General features: G+C 30.9%; 1 protein-coding gene across 2 annotated transcripts; it reads left to right on the top strand.

Annotated features, from left to right (window-relative positions):
• The first annotated feature begins 6,089 nt into the window (after positions 1–6,089).
• LOC139504529 (uncharacterized) lies at positions 6,090–19,275 on the top strand. 2 transcript variants are annotated; one of them, XM_071294636.1, is made up of 7 exons: positions 6,090–6,191; positions 9,645–9,801; positions 12,154–12,465; positions 12,924–13,039; positions 17,400–17,583; positions 18,281–18,394; positions 19,080–19,275. In XM_071294636.1, exons 2-7 carry the CDS (start codon positions 9,741–9,743, stop codon positions 19,190–19,192), a joined length of 900 nt encoding a protein of 299 aa, XP_071150737.1. In that variant the 5' UTR covers positions 6,090–6,191; positions 9,645–9,740; the 3' UTR covers positions 19,193–19,275. The 2 variants fall into 2 exon arrangements, with proteins under 2 accessions (XP_071150737.1, XP_071150735.1); XM_071294634.1 differs by having other exon boundaries at positions 12,918–13,039.
• The last annotated feature ends 2,022 nt before the right edge of the window (positions 19,276–21,297 follow it).

Here is a 21,297-nt window from a genome sequence, read left to right as displayed (position 1 = left end):
ACAATACAATATATAATACATATTCTATGATATATGTGTTTACCAGTGATCATATTGTTTTTTTCCCATAGCATGATTATGTGTTTGTCTTATTTTTGTATGCTGTTTGCATGTTTCCATATCCATTCTGGTTAGTGATGCTTTTATTAGAGATAATGTAGTTAATAAACTGGCGTGCTTGCAAACAAGTTCAATTAATCTTAGAATGTGATTTTTTTTAAAACAGTGAACCGGTGTCATCGATATGCCAGGTCAAATAATTTAATACATTAATCAGATATATGTGATATACTTACTAGTACATACATTAAACGTTTCGTAACTTCTATTTAAATTTCAAATGCCCTTGATAAAATTAAAGTACCAAGAAAATGTTCGGTGAATGTCGATTTGAATTAATACTTGACACAATTCATACCTTATACAGGTAATAATTAGGTGTATTCGCACGGGTTGATTAATAACTGGACATACTACACCAAAAGGATAACAGAAATTATCATGTTGAAATAAAAATTATTAATATTCCGAAACTGAGGGACTATTATGATATTTGTGTCATAGGAGTGCTATTATCATACTCATACTCAACATTTCCTTATATATATAATTGACAGGTATATTTTTTTAACAACCTTCAAAAAAATTATCTTAAATAGATACAATATATACCTACATGACCTATGTATGTGGTCTGAAATGAGCCCTTTAATTGGATTTGATCGAGTATTCATATTCGTATATAAATCTATTAAATCTAAAATCAAAATGATATGCGGCACTATGATTTGATGTTGCTTGCAACTCTGAAAAATATATTGTAAAAGCTTAAAGTTTGTCAAATGATAAAACGTTTTTCAATGATTGAATAACACGTTTTATTCAACCAAGATTTATTCTAAGACATGTATTTGAAAGAGACTACAACCTTTCCAAGAATTGGCTATTGATGGGTATTTAAATTTGAGAGAGAAAGAGAGAGAGAGAGAAAGAGAGAGAGAGAGTAAATTACAAACAACTGTTTACATTAATTCATTCCCAAGGACCGTTCAGGTCTGGTGCAAGTTTTTAACACGCATTTCCCTCGGAGGTCACATTTGCATAGTGTTTATGCTTTAAATATAATTAAGAGGAAATAAAACAATGGGTAGTTAAACCAAATTTGAATTGATATTTCCTGATAAATTTTCCTATTGTAAAAACTCTAGAGCTCTATTCCAAGGTCATGCCTGGACATGAACAATCAACATATATTATCTCCGGGCATAATTACAATGTTTTGATCTGAATTGATTAATAAGAGGAAAGGGACACAAAGTAACAAAACCATGAAAACTTTCATGATAAAAAAGTCAAAAATAAACTATAAACGTCATGGAAAGGGAGAGAGAGTGTTCTCTTATGATTTTTGACGATATTTATACAAAGGTATTCCATCTTTTTGAATAAATTGCAAAAAGATGACGTAATAATGGAATTTTAAAGGAGAGCAATATTCGACGTCAAATTTGAAAATTCTCCAATGAAAACTGAGATCAAACTAACAACACGTTCATTAAATAGAAATACCCATAGGTTCAAGAAAAGAACAAATCTTTCAAGAATTATTGAAATCAGTTATGTTTATATACAATTGTTTTATCGCTACCCGTTGCTGATAACTGCAATTCTGAATCAACATTAAACATTTACAGTTTATGTAAAATAATGCACAAAAAGTATTATTCAACCAAAATAATCTAATATGATTTGAAAAATCTTGAAATCTTTCCGAGAATTCGACATTCTATCTATTTCAAGAAATTAACATTCTTGATAACCTGTATCTAATTTTTAAATGAGTGACCCCAAAAGGTAGTAAACGATTTGTTTTATTTTACTGCGAGGAAATATGTATTACCTAAATTACATTTTAATTCATGATTGCTGTGATGTCTATATCAAGTAGGTAAGTTAATTCAAGGTCAATATAATAAGATTTAAATATATCGTTCTACTTTCGTTTTGTAAGGTACATGTACATAAAATTATGTGTAACACTGGGTTATCGAGGATCATATAAAATTTCTCCAAAGACTTTTTGAATGGGAAGACACGCTTAAGGGATTGGGATATACTTGTCAATATGAAGCTTCGGCGAATTGGAAATATTTCTATTTATTTCAGAAAACATCCCAAGATATTTTATAAAGGAGAAATCTTGTGGTAGATCTTTAAATACCCATAGACATATACACAACTTTTCAAATGTGTTGAAAAGACGTGAAAATGAATATTAGGTCTCGGACAAATTGACCTGCCCGTCCCTCTAACAATTACAATTCAATAAACACTTCTACAAATATGTGAATAAGCAATTTACAATTTGTATTATAAACTTTCTTATACAAGTTTTACCAGTGATCATATATTGTTTCCTTCTCATAGCGTGATTATCTGTGTGTCTATATTTTTGTTTGTTGTTTGAATGAGTTAATAAACTGGCCTGATTCCCGACAAAGTTCAATGAGTCTGACTTTATTTGAATTAGAACGATAATATTATTTAAAGTGGTATCATCTATATGTCTCGTAATTCATTTATTACGGCAATATTTGAACAATTAAAGCGATATCATACGGATATATGTACTATCTAGTATATCGATGAATTATTTCGTAACTTCTGTTTAAATTTCAAATGTCTTTGTCAAAATTAAAATTACCAAGATTTTCTGCAGTAAACTTCCATTAAAATTAGTAGTTGATATCATTCGTACCTTTAATATCAAGGTAGGAATATGATATATGCGTACATATTGATAAAACACAGAAAGGATAAAAGAAATGTAAAAAAAAAAAAACAACCAAACAACCTTGGAAAGGAAAACAGTCAACACCAATCTCGAACACCCGTTTCCTTCAACAAGTAGATATTCTTTTGATGCGTTAAAACTTTTGTAACTAATGTTTGTATTTTGTTTTTATGTTGTACTGTTATACCACTGTTCCAGGTAAGGGGAGGATTGACGGCTTCAAACATAAATATGTTTAACTCCGCGATACTCTATTTGTGTCTCTTCAAAATTCAGTGGTTGTCGTTTGTTGCTTGGTAACATACTTGTTTTCTGTCCATTATTATGTTCATAAATTAGAACGTCACTTTTCTCGTTTAAATTGTTTAACATTTGTCATTTCGGCGTCTTTTAGCTGACTATGCGGTATTGGCTTTGCTCATTGTTGCAGGCCGTGTGGTGACCTACATTTGACATCTCTATGTCCTTTGGTCTCTTGTGGAAAGTTGTCTCACTGGCAATCGTACCACATTTTCTTATTTTCATATTGACGCAATAGCAAAAAAAAAAAACAATAATAAAACAGCGTTATTCGGTACAGAAACATTTGTACGATTGATTAAGTCAAACATGGTTTACGTGTGTCACCCCGTTATTCACTTTTATCCTATTTCAATAAAATAGTAAACTTAAAATTCTCTGTTTAGTGACGTTTCCAAAAAAAAAAGTCCACCAACTTATACAAGGAAATCAGTGAAATCAGTGCCAACATGAAGCTAGCTTAGCTAGGTAGCCAAACCTTTTTATTAAAATACTGTTTTAAAAATAAATCTATTTCGAGCTAAACTCACACGCATACCCTTTATTTACAATGGGCAGGATTTTTTTGTAAACAATATTCATACATATAATTTATAATTATTACAATACATTATGTATATGCTCTGAAACGGGACATTTAATTTGATTCGATAAAATATTCGTACATATACAATTGTTAATTTAATTTAAATCAAAAATGATTTGCATAGCTACATGTTGCTGTCGCATGCTACTTAGAAAAATATTGTAAAATTGAAAAAAGTTAAATCATTTGCCAATTTAAGAACAACCTTTAACATTGTTTAACAAGAAAAGATTTATTCTAAGACGTGTATTTTAGAGCAATCTTTCCAAGAATTGGTATTTAAAATTTTACTACAAATCAATAGACGACATGCATATTTATACATTACGTAATCTTTTATCAATCTATCTATAGATATATTAGTGAAATTAAATGTTTGTTATCGCTTCCCATTGCGAACAACTGAAACATTCTGAAATATTTTTTAAACGTTGATAGGTTATATTAAGACTGCACCTAAGGATATAGTTAACAAAAAATATATAATATGACTTGTATCTAAAAATATTATATTCTTTCCAAGAATTCGTTTTTTTTCAAGACAAAGGATTTTAATGACATGTATCTAATTTTGAACAAGGCGGAACTAAAATATAATCAAATATTAGGTATGCATTACTGCGAGGAAATAATACATTACATTTCCGTTTTTAACTGATGTGATGTCGATGACCATTAAACATATTTAAAAAAGGATAAGTTTAATGTCAATAATTCAATGTAAGATATACATTTGTACGAATGTACATGATATGTCGTTCTGATGTTCAACTATGTTCGTTTAACGATATACTTGTGCACTATTTTTTCTTTTGTGGTCTTGATTGTTTAAAAAATTTGAAAGCACCGGGTTCTTGAAACTGACAGTGTCATTAAACCTGTCCATGAAATTTTTTAGTGAGAAAGTACGCATTTTGGATTGTGGATGTCGATATGGAGCTTCAGGGAGTGGTGAATACTACATAAAACATTAAATTAATATGATTGATTCGTACATCATATTTTGTTTTGCTAACATATTTGGTGGTAGATCTGTATATGCCACTGTTGTACTTGGGCTAAAGTACAGCTTTTCATGCGTAGGTGAAAAGACATGTGAAAATGAATATTAGATCCACCATTGCTTGATAATGTGACTGTTTGTAAAGTTTTGTATGTTGTTTGCATGTGCCCATATATATGTTATGATACGTGAGCTCTTTGGCAAAAGCTAGTTGATAAACATACATGTTTTCTGATCAAGTTCTTATAGTTATGATTTTCCAATAGAATTAAAAGAAGAATTTAATATTTGTAGTGGTTTACTGATGTTATCAATAGAACTCATCAAATCATTTACTACGGCGATATTTGAACATTTAAGGCGAACAATACGGCTATATGTACTAGTTATATCGATTAAACATTTCGTAAATTCTGACGTTTAAACTTCTAAACTTAAATTACCAAGAAAATGCTCGTAAAATTTCCATTTAATGTAACACATGAACTACATGTATCTATTCGTACCTGGGGTTCGTGTTGTTTATTCTTTAGTTTTCTATGTTGTGTCGTGTGTGCTGTTGTCTGTTTGTGCGATTCATTTTTAGCCATGGCGTTGTCAGTTTATTTTAGATTTATGAGTTTGACTGTCCCTTTGGTATCTTTCGTCCCTCTTTTAAAACGGCAGGAATAAGTTGTCTTTGAACAGATTGATTAACACTTGATTGCTAGCACTAATCTCCAGTAAAAATAATACATACATGAAAAGGCTAACAGCGAATGACAAGACAACATAATTTCGTATGGAAACATTAGTACAAATGGTTTGTTTGAAGTCTCAAGTTGCACATGCCCATTAATGTAAATTGCCATATATGGTAGAATGATTTATTTATATATATAGTATTTTTTTTTAATTTGATTCCATGTTTTTACAATATTGTGTAATACTTTATGATGTTTGTACTCTTTAAATTATCTATGTAAGTTCTATCATAGGGTTCCAAGTCTCATACGCTTACCTGTTATTTCCTTTTATCCACAATAGATTTTTTTATAGACAATCTTCATAAATATCAACTTTAACTATTACGATATATTATCTCTGGATATGCCCTGAAACGGACCAATTTCCATTATCAATGTGATCTTTAATTGGATTTAATTGAGTATTTGTATTCGTAGATAAATCTTTTATTTTAAATCCAAATGATATGCAGTTCTTTATTTTGCTGTTGTATGCAACTCTGAAATAATATTATGAAGGTTTAAAGTTTGCCGCAAGATCAAACATTTGTCAATATTTGAATAACCTTAACGTTTAAAAACGTGTATTTGAAAAACAACAATCTTTCCAAGAATTAACTGTAGATAGGTATTTAAACTTTTCTACGAACCTAAAGATAGCATGCACTAGTATCTAATTTTAAATAAGGTGAACTCCATGGTTTATCTTTACATTATTTTAAGGTGTTTTATTTGAAACTATAATTGCTCGATGTCGATGGTCATCAAGAATATATATAAAAGGTAAGTTTTGCATTTAACATAAACGGTTTAAATGTACACTCGGCGTTATCTTGTTATCTATTTCCTGTTTACAACAACTTCATTTGTTGTATTATTGGTTTACTGTTTGAACTGCATGACTTCCTTACGAATTTGAACGATAACTTCCGACTAATTGAAAATGTATATTGATATTAAACTGACTCCATATAGCATATAGCGACATTCCAAAGCTAATTTGCTTTGTCTGTCATACATTAGTAGTTAATAGATATAGGAAGATGTGGTGTGAGTGCCAATGAGACAACTCTCCATCCAAATAACAATTTCAAAAAGTAAACCATTATAGGTCAATGTACGGCCTTCAACACGGAGCCTTGGTTCACACCGAGCAACAAGCTATAAAGGGCCCCAAAATTACTGGTGTAAAACAATTCAAACGGGAAAACCAACGGTCGTATCTATATAATAAAGGAAAAACGAGATACACGTATAAATTACATAAACAAACGACAACTACTGTACATCATATAAATATGTTTCGATCTTGCCAGTACATGTATAAACTATTGATTTCGTTAGTCTTCCGCATCATCTTTGGGTACATCACATTACTTATGTATGGTGGCATATTAATGTAATCAATAATATTTAAAAAAAACATATATTTCGTTTGAAATTATACACAACAATGCATGAAACCCATGTATTTTTTACATATTTCGTTTGTTGTTTGACGATCAGTTCTTAGCAGTGAATTATCAAGCCGTTTATCAGAGATACAGTATTAACCCACATTTATTCTTGCTATATATATCTATTTGGTGTTCATGTTTTACTTGTTCGTTTTGGACACTCGATCTTCATCTTCCCAGTAAAATCTAATATCAACAGTATAGCAAATAACTCTTAAAGTGTCGTTTAGCACAAACAATCAATCAATCAATTAACAGGTATATATTGCAACGAATAAGAAGTGTAAACTGAAAATTGTTTACAAATCAATGATCTTAATAATTCATTATACATGTACATGTATACGTCGATTTTTGAAACAATACCAGCGAAATCATAGGAATCAATGGTATAATCTATGCAGACGTACCATTTCGTAAATTCTATTTAAATATCGATTTTTATTGATAAAAATAAATTTCAAAGAAAATGACTAAAACATATCCATTTATTTGGAATTACATTACCTATTTTTTTACGTTTTAAAGGTACATATTAGATTGTCTTCACACATATTATGACAAACACCTAAGCGATAATAATACGTAGAAAGAAGAACAAAAATGACCCAAAATCTTAAGTAATACAACCAACTATTCCAACCATCAATATCCAAAAAAATAATTGAAAAAAAAGTTTAAAAAAATCCGAAAGAAATTTGAAGTCCGATATCATTACTTTGTTCAGATACATAATATAGTTATATTAAACCAGATTTACATGGACTAAAACTCCATTTTATGCCTATCTAGATCATAGGTCGTAAAAGTAAAAAAACACAATGAAAAACCTGCTGTAACCGAAAGAATGCCCACTTACTGAAAGAAGACTGTTCATAGTTTTGAAAGCAAAAATAAAATTTGACGCATTCATGAACATAACTGCAATTTTAGCCATCATTAGTGCACTATACGTCCTTTTTAATTAATCGAATCAAACTATAAAAAGAACACTACTTTATGCTCTTTAAAGTACATGGCTTGTATTGTTACATACTGCTTTTGTTATAAAATTGCACCAGGTGCAGCTCTCATACATAGATAAAATTTCCTTTGCAAACATGTTCATGTATTTCATTACAAGTTATTTATATTTTAATCCTATATTCGCACATACTTATATTATTATACGCTTTAGGAGAGTCTTTCATTATGTAAATACTACTGATATCCTTTTTAAGATATCCGCACATAATTATTCCCTGAACGTATATGTAAATGTTTAAATTCTAGTATATATATACAACAGTGTGTATATGTCTTGTGTTATATATTTTGTGACGGTTATTGATTCCATTATGGTACACATGTAGTAGTTTTATATATAGATAATTAGATGAGTTGTAAATATGTGCAGTGAAACGAACATAAGAATGCGACTTTATCAAACACTAAATCGATTGAAGAAAAAAAAACCAAGAAGATAAAATCGAAAAACAACTTGTTTAAATGATGAATGGCGATTAAGGGACTAGTGTTCTCATCTTTACATGGGTAAATGATATTTTGAATGATCTAGTTGACTAAATATTTACTTAAATGAAACAATACAATTCATATGTGTAGTTTCAAAACAAAAGGATAAAAAAGGGTAAACAAAGCTTAATCTGTGAAGCAATATTCCGGCAGCGCATGCATCCGAAGTAAATATCTCCCAGATGAACCGCTTGTCAAGGCCTACTGTGTCCTAATAAGATTTTAACGATAGAGTTCTTGCCTACCAGTAAACTACTGTACGAAGAATTTTACGCAGTGGATAGTTTTACTGAATGGTTTGGTTGACAGATATGAAATATCTTCATCGTCATTTTATCGATTCTGACCTTACTAAAAAGGATCATTTATTATTTACCGGATTTAAGCTTGCCTTATGTAGAGCAGGAACTGCTTACCTTTTCGGACATCCTGTGAGTTCCCGAGTTGCTCAGTCTTTAGTTAATGAGGTAATGTTTTGTTACGTTTTTATGTCTCTATAAAGATTTCAGTTTGGCCATGGTGTTGTCTATTTATTCGAATGCTCATTTGGTATTTTCGTTCTCTCTTTTTTTTTTATAATTTGCTTGCACAAACTTAAACCGTCGAATCGACTTCACTTCAAAAGAAATATTTACTGATGGCTTTCCTACATCTGTAGATATATACAGCAATTCAACTTAATCAGATTATAGAACTATCGCCCTTGTCATATATTGATAAACGTCTGCTGGTCAGTATAGTCATTAAAAAATCGTTTAACATCTGTGCAGACATACTGATTAGTATAAAAATTACACATTCAATCATCTAGAGTCCATATTGTAGTCTTAAACCATGCATAATGGTGTGAATCTCATTATCTCTGTTTATTCATACCTTTTCACAGAATCGTATTATTTTATAATGTCAAGCACAAAAACTGACAATTATAAATGTATCTACGTTTAGTATTTCCTGTAAGAAACTGTAATAAAATGAACGGTACCAATTTTCTTGCACCAGATGTAACTGTTCACAAATTTGTCATTTTCTGATCTAATATTTTTGTCCTTTTGTTAGGCTGTATCTATTTTAAGCATATTATATGTTTAAATATTATAATTGAACAGTGTGAAGAAATCAATGAACTGCGTACTTGATACACACATTATGATCTATCTTTACTACAAAATACATTTCTAAGAAAAAATATTGTTCGGCTTCAATGTTTATTTAACAATGCTAATCATTCTCTGATGACATGCTTCTAAATTTAAATTTTCAGGAATCAGGAATTTTCAAGAATGCACATATGACATACATGTACGTGTACATGTATCAAAGGTTTTAAAATTATATTGAGAAGACGTATGATATTTGTATGATGGAACCCTACTTCGTTATTGTCGCGATGTCAATCCTTTTGAATGACATCAGAATAGGTAAAGCTTTACTTCTTATTACTTTAACATACTATAAATCAAAACTGATAAAGACTATCCCCTATCACGCTTGTAATTGTTAACAGACTGAAGATTTTTATTCACTACTGTCTCGAATTGTCTGGAAAACGCGTATTTTAATTATGGAATTTTACCTTAGTATTACTTCGATATCAATCATTATCAAAGATATAAGAATAGGTACATTTTGAATTAATTACTTTAACATACTTAGATTTGAATATAGCGCGCATCTTAAAACTGATAAATAATATTAGGCTTAAAAATTGCACAAGACCGAGTGAGTATTTTGGTTCACTTATGTCTCTGATTGCTATAAATAGACGTGTAGTATTTAATATTGGAATTCTACTTTATTATTGCTTCGATGTCTATCTTTATTAAGAATATCAGAATACGAAAATTTTTACTTCATTACAATAACATAAGATTTGAATATAGCGTATTTATCAAAATAAAAAGAAAAGACTGAGTATCTTTGCTCACTTCTGTCTCGGATTGTTGTCAAATTTTCCCATGTCATATGAAGTTCATTCCGATTTGTTTTCTCAACTTCTTTATATGTTCGTAGTCGTAGTGTTTTTATGCCATGAATTCCCCTCGACTTATGAGGTTTGAAAATCACCTTGGTATTATCCGGTCTTTTTCAGTATGTTTTATCTTCGTTAAGTGTTTTGAATTGTACACAGACATACATGTATATGTAGTAGGTGTTTGGTATGCATTGTGCATTATTCAACTAATAAAGTATCCTAACGTAAAAAAATGCTGATTGTGTAGACGATTGTCGAGTATTTAAGATGAGGTTTTCTTTATGTCTAAGAATTAAAAACATTTATCCTCACGTGATCATATAATTTCTTTTTAGAAATTAAGAACATTTCTTAATAATTCCTTAGAACAGATTCCAAGAAAAAAGATTACCGGAAATATCTAGTATCTATCTTATAGTATTTAAGTTAAGACATTGCACAATGTATAACTGATAAAGGTAGCAATGCATATATCGTTTATATTGCACTGTTTCAGTAAAATATATTTTGATTATTGAAGATTTAGTAACGACATTGATCTCGATATCCTTGGTCCCTTAGTTTATCTAGGTACATTTTAAATTACAAAACTATGTTGAAAGATTTACAGATCACTAAAGTGGTATACTGATCTTTAATGTTTAATGATATTCTAGTGAACCTCTTTATCTTATAAATCCTGTGCATTCAATTGAACTACCACGTAACTCCGATTACGTGTTATTGGGGTTTTAGTTTTTTCACCTTTTCTAATTGAAATCGTCGTTCTATAATGTGAACCGGTAGCTTAAAATAAAAACAACATAGAGGTGAAATTTTGTATGCAAATTAATGGTAGGGTTTGAAATGCATATGAGAACAAGGTCATTTATAGTTGATGTGTTTTCTCGATTGTAGTTTGTAATTTGTTTTCTTTCAATCGATCTATGACTTTCGAACAGCGATCTACTACTGTTGCCTTTATTTATTGAAATTTGTCAGTTTACATCCAAGTTATAGATTCGGTCGATCCATATACTTTATATATATATGTCTAATGTCTTACATACATTATACATCTACATTACATGAGATCAATTTCTATATCGTTGAACTTGATGTTTGAAACTATTTGAATCCTTAGGGGCCATGAGAAACTCGAGTGAAAACCCTGCAAAGAATGGACACAGATAACATTTTTGCTTCTTAAAAGTCAATCTCGGGGGGAAAATGTGAAAAACAACAAAACGTCTTTTCTTGAGAGTTTTGTCTGCTTCATTTATATATGCACAGATTGTATTGAAGTGAAATTCGATTGCCCGCCTTTATATGTCACGGTCATTTTAACAATTTGTGTAATTTGAGAAGAAGAAAAAATAACCAGTGATCAACAAAAATCGTCAAACCGCTTTCTATACGTAGAATACATTGTACTACCCTTAAAACGAGTTCATGTGTCTTATGAAATTAGGGTAAAATTGACAATAAAAAAGGGGAATGTATCAAAACTACAACAATCCGACCGAAGAGCTGATAATAGTGCCTACCACCGAAAAATTATACGTGAAGATTGTTGTTTGGTAGTAACATGTAATACTATATGTGTATCTTTTATTTTTTATTTATCATTCGTATATTGACTAGGTAATTTGGAATAAAAATAGCAGATAATAAGTTCTATGTTTTGTAACTAAATCTTTTGTTTAATAGAACTGTCTAAATATTTATAACGATTTTAACATCACAGTGATCGAGTATCAAAGTGTACGCGTAAAATTTAATGTTTATTTGTTTAAAGCTTGAGTTATTTTCATTTTAGATTCACTAAAAGTGACTTTAAAATCAGATGACCCTATAAAATACGGGAAGTCAGTAGAACTCCAATGTCTGTCTGATAACACATCCCCTCAGTCGTCATGGTATTGGTTTTCTGAAAATAATCTGCTGTTCATAGATGGCCATGGTGAACAGAACATCAATAAAGAAAAATATATAGAACAACAAGTTAATGCTGTCACAAGGCAGTTGACTATTTTAAATTTTGAGGAGACAGATTTAAAAATGTATAAATGCAAACATGATTTAAAATCTGCTTCTATCGACTTATCATTACATCGTTATGGAATAGCATGTAAGACCATGTTTGTGGTTTTTTATAATGAGTGGTTTGTTCATTTTACATTTTAAACTGATAATATAATGAAATTTTTCATTTGTAATTGAACATGTGTCCTTATATCAAACACGCAATATTGAAGTTCTGCTAAAGAAGTGACTTAAGAATATTCATGTTTATATATACATTAGGTTATAAGTTATTATACATTACATGTATGTGTCTTAGTAAATATAAATGAAATAAATACAATTGCATTGTATTGCGTCTTGGAAAAAATTAAATTAGTCCTATACCTTGATTTATTTGTTTGGAAAAAAGATTGCAATGCAAACATTAAATATCAACTTTGCACAAGAAATAACAGCAGTAGCGACTAGGGCATATATAATTGCATGCTATATGGGATATTTGTTCTACTGTAGAAAAAATAAAGTAGCTGTAGTTAAAGTGAATATATATTATAGTTTCAGATATGAACAATTCATCAAAACTGAATATTCGACTAGAGAGACAAGGATACGACGATCATATTGTGGTTTCCTTTATAAACACTTCATCGATTCCTACATGTTACTATCATTCAATGGTGAGTTTGTCATAAAATGTAATAATCAATCATTAATCGTTCTGATGTATTTTATCTTATTTTTTCTCGATTTCGTCTTGTTTTTGGATTTGTTGAATAGCACGACAGAAGAACTAAATGTAAAACTTAGTTGAAAATATCTTTTCTCATCAGATTGCATTACCATAACACACACAAAAGACACAAAGTACCGATCGAAGAATACTCCAAGACACTGAAAGCTACAGTGGAGATCACTTCTAACCTCTCATTAGAACTGTCAGAATATTCTGTCATAGAACTGTTCTAACCTGTCCTAGAACAGTTCTACCTAGAACAGTTCTACCCTAGAACTGTTCTAAGTAGAACTGTCAGAATCAGTTCTAGTTAGAACTGACTAAATCAGTTCTAGGTAGAACTGCCAGGATCAGTTCTAGGGCAGAACTGTCTAAATCAGTTCTAGGTAGAACTGTCCAAATCACTTCTAACCGTAGAACTGTCAGCAGAATTGACTAAATCAGTCAGGACTGTAGAACAGTTCTAAATGACGTCACTGCAATAAGGGCACTTTAGAATTTAGAAGAAATAAATCACTTCCAATTACTTAGCTATATATTAAAAAGCAGATTTTCTATATTTTCTACTGGTCAAACGACTTTTATTACGTTACATGTAAAAATATCGAAGTGAATAGATGGTTACCCAACTCATCGGAGAAATATTTTTATAAGATTGCATACGGAAACATTATTGTTTACGTTTCTTCGTTGACTTCCCCGTTTTTAACAGTCTCTTCCTAAATAAAACTCTGCATTTAATTCATGGAATTTTAATCGTAATTTACCTTGTTTGCCTTGGATTTACATTCATTTAAGATTCTGTTTTAACAAATGTTCAAACGAAAATTGTACAGTAGATGAATTATGGGATATTAATGAAAAAAGTGTTGTACAACGTAAAAAAACTATACATTTGCACCATCTCGTCAATTTAGCCAGACTTATCCATAACGATTAGAAATGATATCTGGGAGTCTGCAACTCAGAAAAATATACTGGATCTGAACATGAATGAAACATTTGCCCCTGGCAGTTCGGCTACAAACAAAATCATGCATGTTTCTTTGCCTTCTTCAAATTATATTAACAGTATACTATTCCAAGAAGAGAACTTCCCATACATGTACTTTTTATTTTATTTTTAAAATAAAGTATATGAATCAGTCATGTGAGTGTTGGATGATGCCATTAAATAGTTTTGTTAAAAAAAAAAACCATCACAAACTACTGACTTAAACATGTTCAAAAGTCACCCTAGCATGTTTAATGACGGTTCATTATTATGGATACAGAGAGGAAATAATGGCACGCTAAATTCTTAGATATGGTATAAATACACCTTGTCGCTATTTGTCTACCATTACTGGATATCACACAGGTTCCCGTAAAATTTTGACGTCATAAAACAAAATATCTGACGCCACATTGTTGTATGCTTCAAAAGTTCAAGATGCCGGGTCAGCCAGGATTAGCGATAAGGTGTATTGTGTTTCAAAGTTGGTGTCATTTTTATCATACGATCCGTCCTCACATAGAAATAATATTGGTTTACCATGTTTACAATGAGGCCATATACATGTATATTTACATGATTAAGTGTAAATAAGTTCAGTTTTGGTTGATGCGGTCAAATAATTTTGTTAAAACAACTCTCACTCAGTCTGATATATCGAGACCACTGAAATTTGTTTACAATGCAATATTTTGAATAAAAAGAGGACTTGTTGATATTCTGAATTGATGTGGCCAATGTGTTCCAATATTCACATTGATGTGGCTGTCATTTGAATTACAAAAATGTATACAATCCATCATAATATGTATTACTATAAGTGATTTAGTATGCGGCTATATATATATTAAGATTTGCATAACAAAGTGTAATTATGGTCAGTTTTGGTTGATGCTGTCACATATGGTCAGTTTTGGTTGATGCTGTCAAATATTGTCAGTTTTGGTTGTTGCGGACAAATAATTTTGTTATATTCATGAGTCAGTCTGAAATATCAAAACTACTGAAATTAGTTTACGATTCAAAATTTTGATGAAAAGAGGACATGCTGGCATTCTAAATTGATGCAAATGAAATTAGGTAGCATTGTGTTCCAATATTTCTATCATTTGTATTTTCATGATTTTACAATCCATCCTTACATAAAAATATTACAGATTTACTATGCGACGATAAGAGTTGCATAAAAAACAGCAAATATGGTCAGTTTTGGTTGATGCGGTCAAATATGGTCAGTTTTTGTTGATGCGGTCAAATATGGTCAGTTTTGGTTGATGCGGTCAAATATGGTCAGTTTTGGTTGATGCTGTCAAGTATGGTCAGTTTTGATTGATGCAGAAAAAAAATTTGTTACATGATTACATGTTACTGTCAGTCTGAGGTATGAAAACTACTGATATTTGTTTCTGATGCGATATTTTGAATAAAAATAGGAAATGCTGGCACTCTCAATTGATGCGAGAAAAAAAATTGATTTCCAATATTGTAATTATTTATATACTACAGTCCCTCTTGACCTAAAATTATAACTGAACTACTGTGCAGCTATTTAGATTTACATAAAAAAAAAAAGCAAATATGGTAAGTTTTGGTTGAGACGGTCAAAAGATTTTATTATACGACTCAGTCTGAAGTATGAAAACTACTGATATTTGTTTACGATTCAATATTTTTATAAAAAAGAGGACATGCTCATTCGCAGACCAAGGGGGGGGGGGGGGTTCAGGAGTTGGAACCCCCTTTTTTGACGATTAATGCATTGAATGGGAACATATAGTTGAAACCCCCCGGCCCCCCTTTTAAAATGGCTGGATCTGCCCCTGCATGCTGGCACTATAAATTGATGCGAACAGAATTGTTTTCCAATATTACTGTAACTTGTATAGTACAGTCCCTCTTGACCTAAAATTAAAACTGAAGTACTGTGCAGCTATATAGATTTGCAGAAAGAAAGAGCAAATAATGTCAGATTAGATTGATGTGGTCAAAAGATTATTGTTAAACAGGTCCGTCCGAGGTATGAAAACTACTCGTAAACAAATATTACATTTGGTTAATGAGGTCAGATAATTTTGTTATGTGATTACGAGCCATCCTGACTCCCAGAATAACAAATGTAAAACAATTCAACGGCCTATTAAATTTATGTACAAAAAATGAAAGAAAAACAAATATTTTATGTTACACATCAACAAAAGAAAATCACTGAATTACGGGCTCCTGACTTGGAACAGGCACATACATGCAGAATATGGCGGGGTTAAACATGTTCTCTTGCCGCTTATAAATCTGAAATAAAACCGGCAAAATAGCAAAACTCTATATAATATTAATCGCTATTTTTGCCGAAGCCTTTATATTCAGACAAATATTTCTTAAAACTTATAAATCAATTCTAGCCGTAGAATTTATAAATTAATTCTGGCCGTAGAATTTATAAATCAATTCTAGCCGTAGAATTTGAAATCAATTCTAACCGTAGAACTGTTCTAGAAGTAGAACTGACCAAAGATTTGATCAGTTCTAGCTAGAACTGTCTAAAACTGTTCTAGGGTAGAACTGTCAGGATCAGTTCTAGCTAGAACTGTCCAAATCAGTTCTAGGTAGAACTGACCAAATCAGTTCTAGCTAGAACAGTTCTAACCTAGAACTGACTAAAAGGTGTTAGGCTGACAGTTCTACATACTGTTCTAGAACAGTTCTCCTGACAGATTCTGACAGAATTTATGAGAGGTTAGAACTGATCTCCACTGTAGTTCAAAGCCAGTAACAATCAAAATATAAATAATGTATATTGAGACTAGATATAGGAAGATGTGGTGTGAGTGCCAATGAGACAATTCTCCATCCAAATAACAATTTATAAAAGTAAACAATTATAGGTCAATGTACGGCCTTTAACATGGAGCCTTTGCTAACACCGGACAAAAAGCTATAAAGGGCCTTAAAATTACTAGTGTAAAACCATTACATTATAATAGTTTTTTTGATCTTTTGATTATTATGATTAGTCTTACGCATATAAGGTTAATTTATAGCATAGACACAACCATAACAATTTTTATACGAAGACACAAACCCATGAGCATTATCTAAAGTCGCAGTTGGATCTTATCAAAAGTAAAATTACGTTTGATTTTACTGTTTATGTACAAGAAGCCATCTTTTAAATTTTTAGCGAGCGGAACATAAGTCCACACCTATTACAACTACATATTGTATAAGCTTTAATTTTTTAATTCCGTTACAATAGTTTATTTCAGAAATGTTACAATATTTGATTTCAGAATGTTACAATATTTAATTTCAGAATATCACTATGAATATTACCAAATGCAACACTTCAGAAAATGGTTTTCTACTAAATGGGATGTGTAAGATTATGATAAATAAAACAAAGACATGTCAAAGTCAGAAAAGCAATGTAAAAGTATCATGTTATTTGGGAGAAAAAATTACCAAGACATTTGAGATTTCAGCCTGTACTATACTAGGTATTTGAATGTGGTATACTTTCCTTCATACATATACATCATTTATTAATAGGATTTATGATTCGAGTGACTGATTAAGTCATCATGTACCATATAAAAACAAGGAGATGTGCTATGATTACCAGACTGAGTGAGATTTTATTCACCATAGTTCAAATGAAGTGCATATAAGCAATTATATAGTTCACTGTGCGGCCTTTAATAATAAAAAAAATATCCATAGCGTTTACAACTCGACTATAAAAGGCCCTTACATGAAAATTAACAGCATAATTTATAATAATTCAACTAATAAAAACCATAGATAGATATGAACAAACGTCAACCATTTTTAAAACTTCTGGCTTCTGTATTAGGGCAGACACCCAAAGTATTTTTTGGGGTAAATAAACTCATCGTAGATACCAGGATTTGAAATTTAATATTTGCGCCAGACGCACTGCTACGAAAGACTCATCAGTGAATTTCAAATCAGATTATGTTAAAAAGGCCAGATAAAGTACGAAGTTAAAGAGCATTTAGGACAAAAGATTAAAAATTTTTTCGCCAAATTGATCTTTCTTAAATGCTTGGTGTGTTTAAAATAAAACAGTGTTTTGTCTTGCAACTTCAGGTGTTTTTTATATTAAATTCTTTTTTTTCACGTTTTATTAGTTGTATCTTATTTTATGATAATTATTTTTTTTTATTTTCATAGATGTTGCAGATGAAAACAACATTGCTCTGATTACAGTTTGTTCTGTCTTATGTATCATTTTCGGCATGATAATCTTTATTTTTATTATCAACTGTAGAAAGAAACTTTTAAAAGGTACATATATAAGATAAATAACATGTTTAAAAATATCAATTGAATAACAATGCAAATATCCTGCTACTCATATCTACAGGTTCATGTATTGTATGTATACGGTTGGCAAGAGAGTTGTAGTATTACCTAATATGTCATTTTCACTTGTGGTACCACTAGATATTAGTGTGGTATATACTGTCTAGTACTTTTAACTCTTATATAACAACACTTTACCGAGATGTAGATGGTAACTCTCCTCTGTTAAAGTTACTCCTAGCCCAATGATCGAATGTTTGTTTACAACGGATTTCCTGACTTTGTTTTATTTTCAAATTTATTATTATCATAGCATACATAAGAAAACAGTATAAACCCTTAGTTTAACCGTCTTGAATGATTGACAATCCTTCACAATTTCGTTAGCGAACGTCCAGCCTGAATACACAAGCTGATAGTTTCAGAGAAGAGAAGCATTTTCCTTATCCTTCAATGAATTTTATTAATATAGTTGCTTTGACTATTACTTCAAAATCGTTAACGTTTCCATTCAAATATATTATAAAACATAAGGTTTCTTATAAGATGTTAATTTGATAACTGATACTAAAATTTTTCAATTTATTACTCATGACTTTGATACATTTAAGTGTCACTTCTTACTCTTTTTTGTATTTTGTTACCCATAAAACTTATCAAATTATAGTTGTAGGACGTGATGAAGATCCATGCCAGCCTTGCCAGGAAGACTCGAGTTGTTCTAGTAATGACGTGACAAGTAAAATGTTAGAAAACGATCCTGATAAAAGTCATATTTAAGTTGGTGTTTTATTTTTCTTCATTACTTCCTTTGAAGTGTTGCATTGTACAAAAAAAGTCATGTGATAAATCAGATAACCATATTATTGTTTTAGGCTGTTTTCCCCTTCTGTTGAATGCGTTTACAATAATTAAAAGAATATACATCGGACTCCAGTTTCAAAACTAACAGAAACCTTTAAGTCTTGTTAAAATAAAAATTTAAAAAAAAGAAAAGCGATGTTTCAAAATAGTAACTTGAAGGCCTCATGGATGCCTATATACCTGTTTACATCCTTTCTGTTTAATTAAGTGGACAATTGTCTTATTGGCAATTATATCAAATTTCCTGATTAAATGAAGAAATACGTGGAAGATACCGCTTAACAGCACACATTTGTATAACCAAGAAAGGGGGAGGGTAACCAGACACGTAACAGACCGCAAATCATTTGTTTTTATGACAAACAAGCTAAGGTAGAAATGTTCACCAAGGGAATTTCCAATACTTTAAAAGTATTAATAGAGGAATGTTCTAACTTAAAAAACTTTATGCCATTTGAAATCATACTATTCTAGTTTAATTGTTACTTGATAATCTGAAAAATGAGAACGAAAAATGTTGGCTTTAGTCAGCTAAGTAAAATAAACCTTTTTTCTTTATATATTTTGTGGTTGCTCGGAAAACTGGTCTTTTATTATTCTGTTACATACATTTACTAGCACTGCGTTGTTAGCGATGCTGGTTCCCTGTGTAAATTTTCTGTCAAAGTTATAAAGTGTTACTTTGTTTTTCGTGGTCTCGGGTTATCCACTTCCTATATACAAGGTGATAGGACGTGCCGTTGGAATAGGTCAACTTTTCAAGCTTGAAAATATGTGAATAGGTTGGGAAAACTATCAGAAATATATGATTAGGTCAATACAGTTTCCATCAGTTCTTCCTCTCTCACCTTTCTTGGTATTCCCGGATGTTTTTTTCTCAACCAGTTTTTCTCTTTTGGCACTATGGTAATCGACTCTTACATAACATTACACACCACATACAACCTAAACAATATGGGAAAAGGTTACATTTGCACCTACGCAATATATGAAAATATTTTTTTACCTTTTTTAAAATCTAAATTATATGAAAAACCACAGCGGCACCCATATCAATAAAGTATTGAAGAATCTTAATAGACTTAGATTTTGACTTTTCCTACCGAAGTTCGTTTGTGTACTTCAGCTTCCTCCACCAATTATGAAAAATGCCCACCATGAAACTGTCATTTGGCTCGACAAAAAGACCTACAAAAATATACATTTGTATAGATTGAGCCGTATGGACCAGACAAGCGCTCAATGCAACTCCCGAAAAAGTTCTGCTTCAAGTCATCGATTCATCGATTCATTATAACTATATTCCACCTTTCACATAATATCCTAAAGGTATATTGAGGAATAAAGTATGGTCCTTCTTAAATTTCAAAAGTTCCTGCAGAAGAAAAGATTGTTTAAGCATTGACTTCTTCTCAATAGCTATCTCAGGGGTCCGTCTAGTAATAAATGTTTGTCCCTTTCTATCGTACTTGTTCCCAGTAGCAGCTCAAATGTTGCTGTAATCATCATATTTGAAACAGAGGAAGAGGTCAGGAGGTTGGGACCCTCCAATTTGTGGACAATTAGTGCATTTTGATGGGGACATATGGTAGGAATCCCTCCTTTAATTCTGGGTTTGGAACACCTTTTTAAACAATGATATTGATCTGCGGGGCACTATATCATCCCGTTTGTCTTATCTTAAGGATCCTACACTACTATTGGTTTATGATTAATAATTCTTCAATAATTTCAACATTAGGAACAAACAACTAGGACCAATAATTTAACCTTAAACCTGACCGAATTAGAATGTTTGACATTACTATTATAATGGTTAACATAACTAAATATTTTACAGAAAACCATTAAGGGAGAGATCTAACTTGTAGATTATCTGCGTTATATTTCTCAGTCTTGGCAATATGGAGATGCAACATTTCTTAACTGATTTAAGTGTGGCAAAGGATTGAAAAAACTGTTTCAAAAAGCAAAAAAACCTCAAACAATCTTATCCCAGGCATAGATTACCTTAGCCGTAT

This window comes from Mytilus edulis, chromosome 14, assembly GCF_963676685.1.
Source record: "Mytilus edulis chromosome 14, xbMytEdul2.2, whole genome shotgun sequence".
In the NCBI taxonomy this organism is placed as follows: Eukaryota; Metazoa; Mollusca; class Bivalvia; order Mytilida; family Mytilidae; genus Mytilus; species Mytilus edulis.
The sequence above is the reverse complement of the archived record's forward strand: the minus strand, read 5'-3'. Positions and strand labels throughout refer to the sequence as shown.

Excerpts from the sequence above, each read along its gene's own strand:
- LOC139504529 (XM_071294634.1), top strand. The coding sequence starts at position 9,741 with ATGATGGAACCCTACTTCGTTATTGTCGCGATGTCAATCCTTTTGAAT. Across the intron at positions 12,466-12,917 it reads ACATCGTTATGGAATAGCAT|TTTCAGATATGAACAATTCA; the intron begins GTAAGACCATGT and ends TATATATTATAG. Across the intron at positions 17,584-18,280 it reads TTCAGCCTGTACTATACTAG|ATGTTGCAGATGAAAACAAC; the intron begins GTATTTGAATGT and ends TTATTTTCATAG.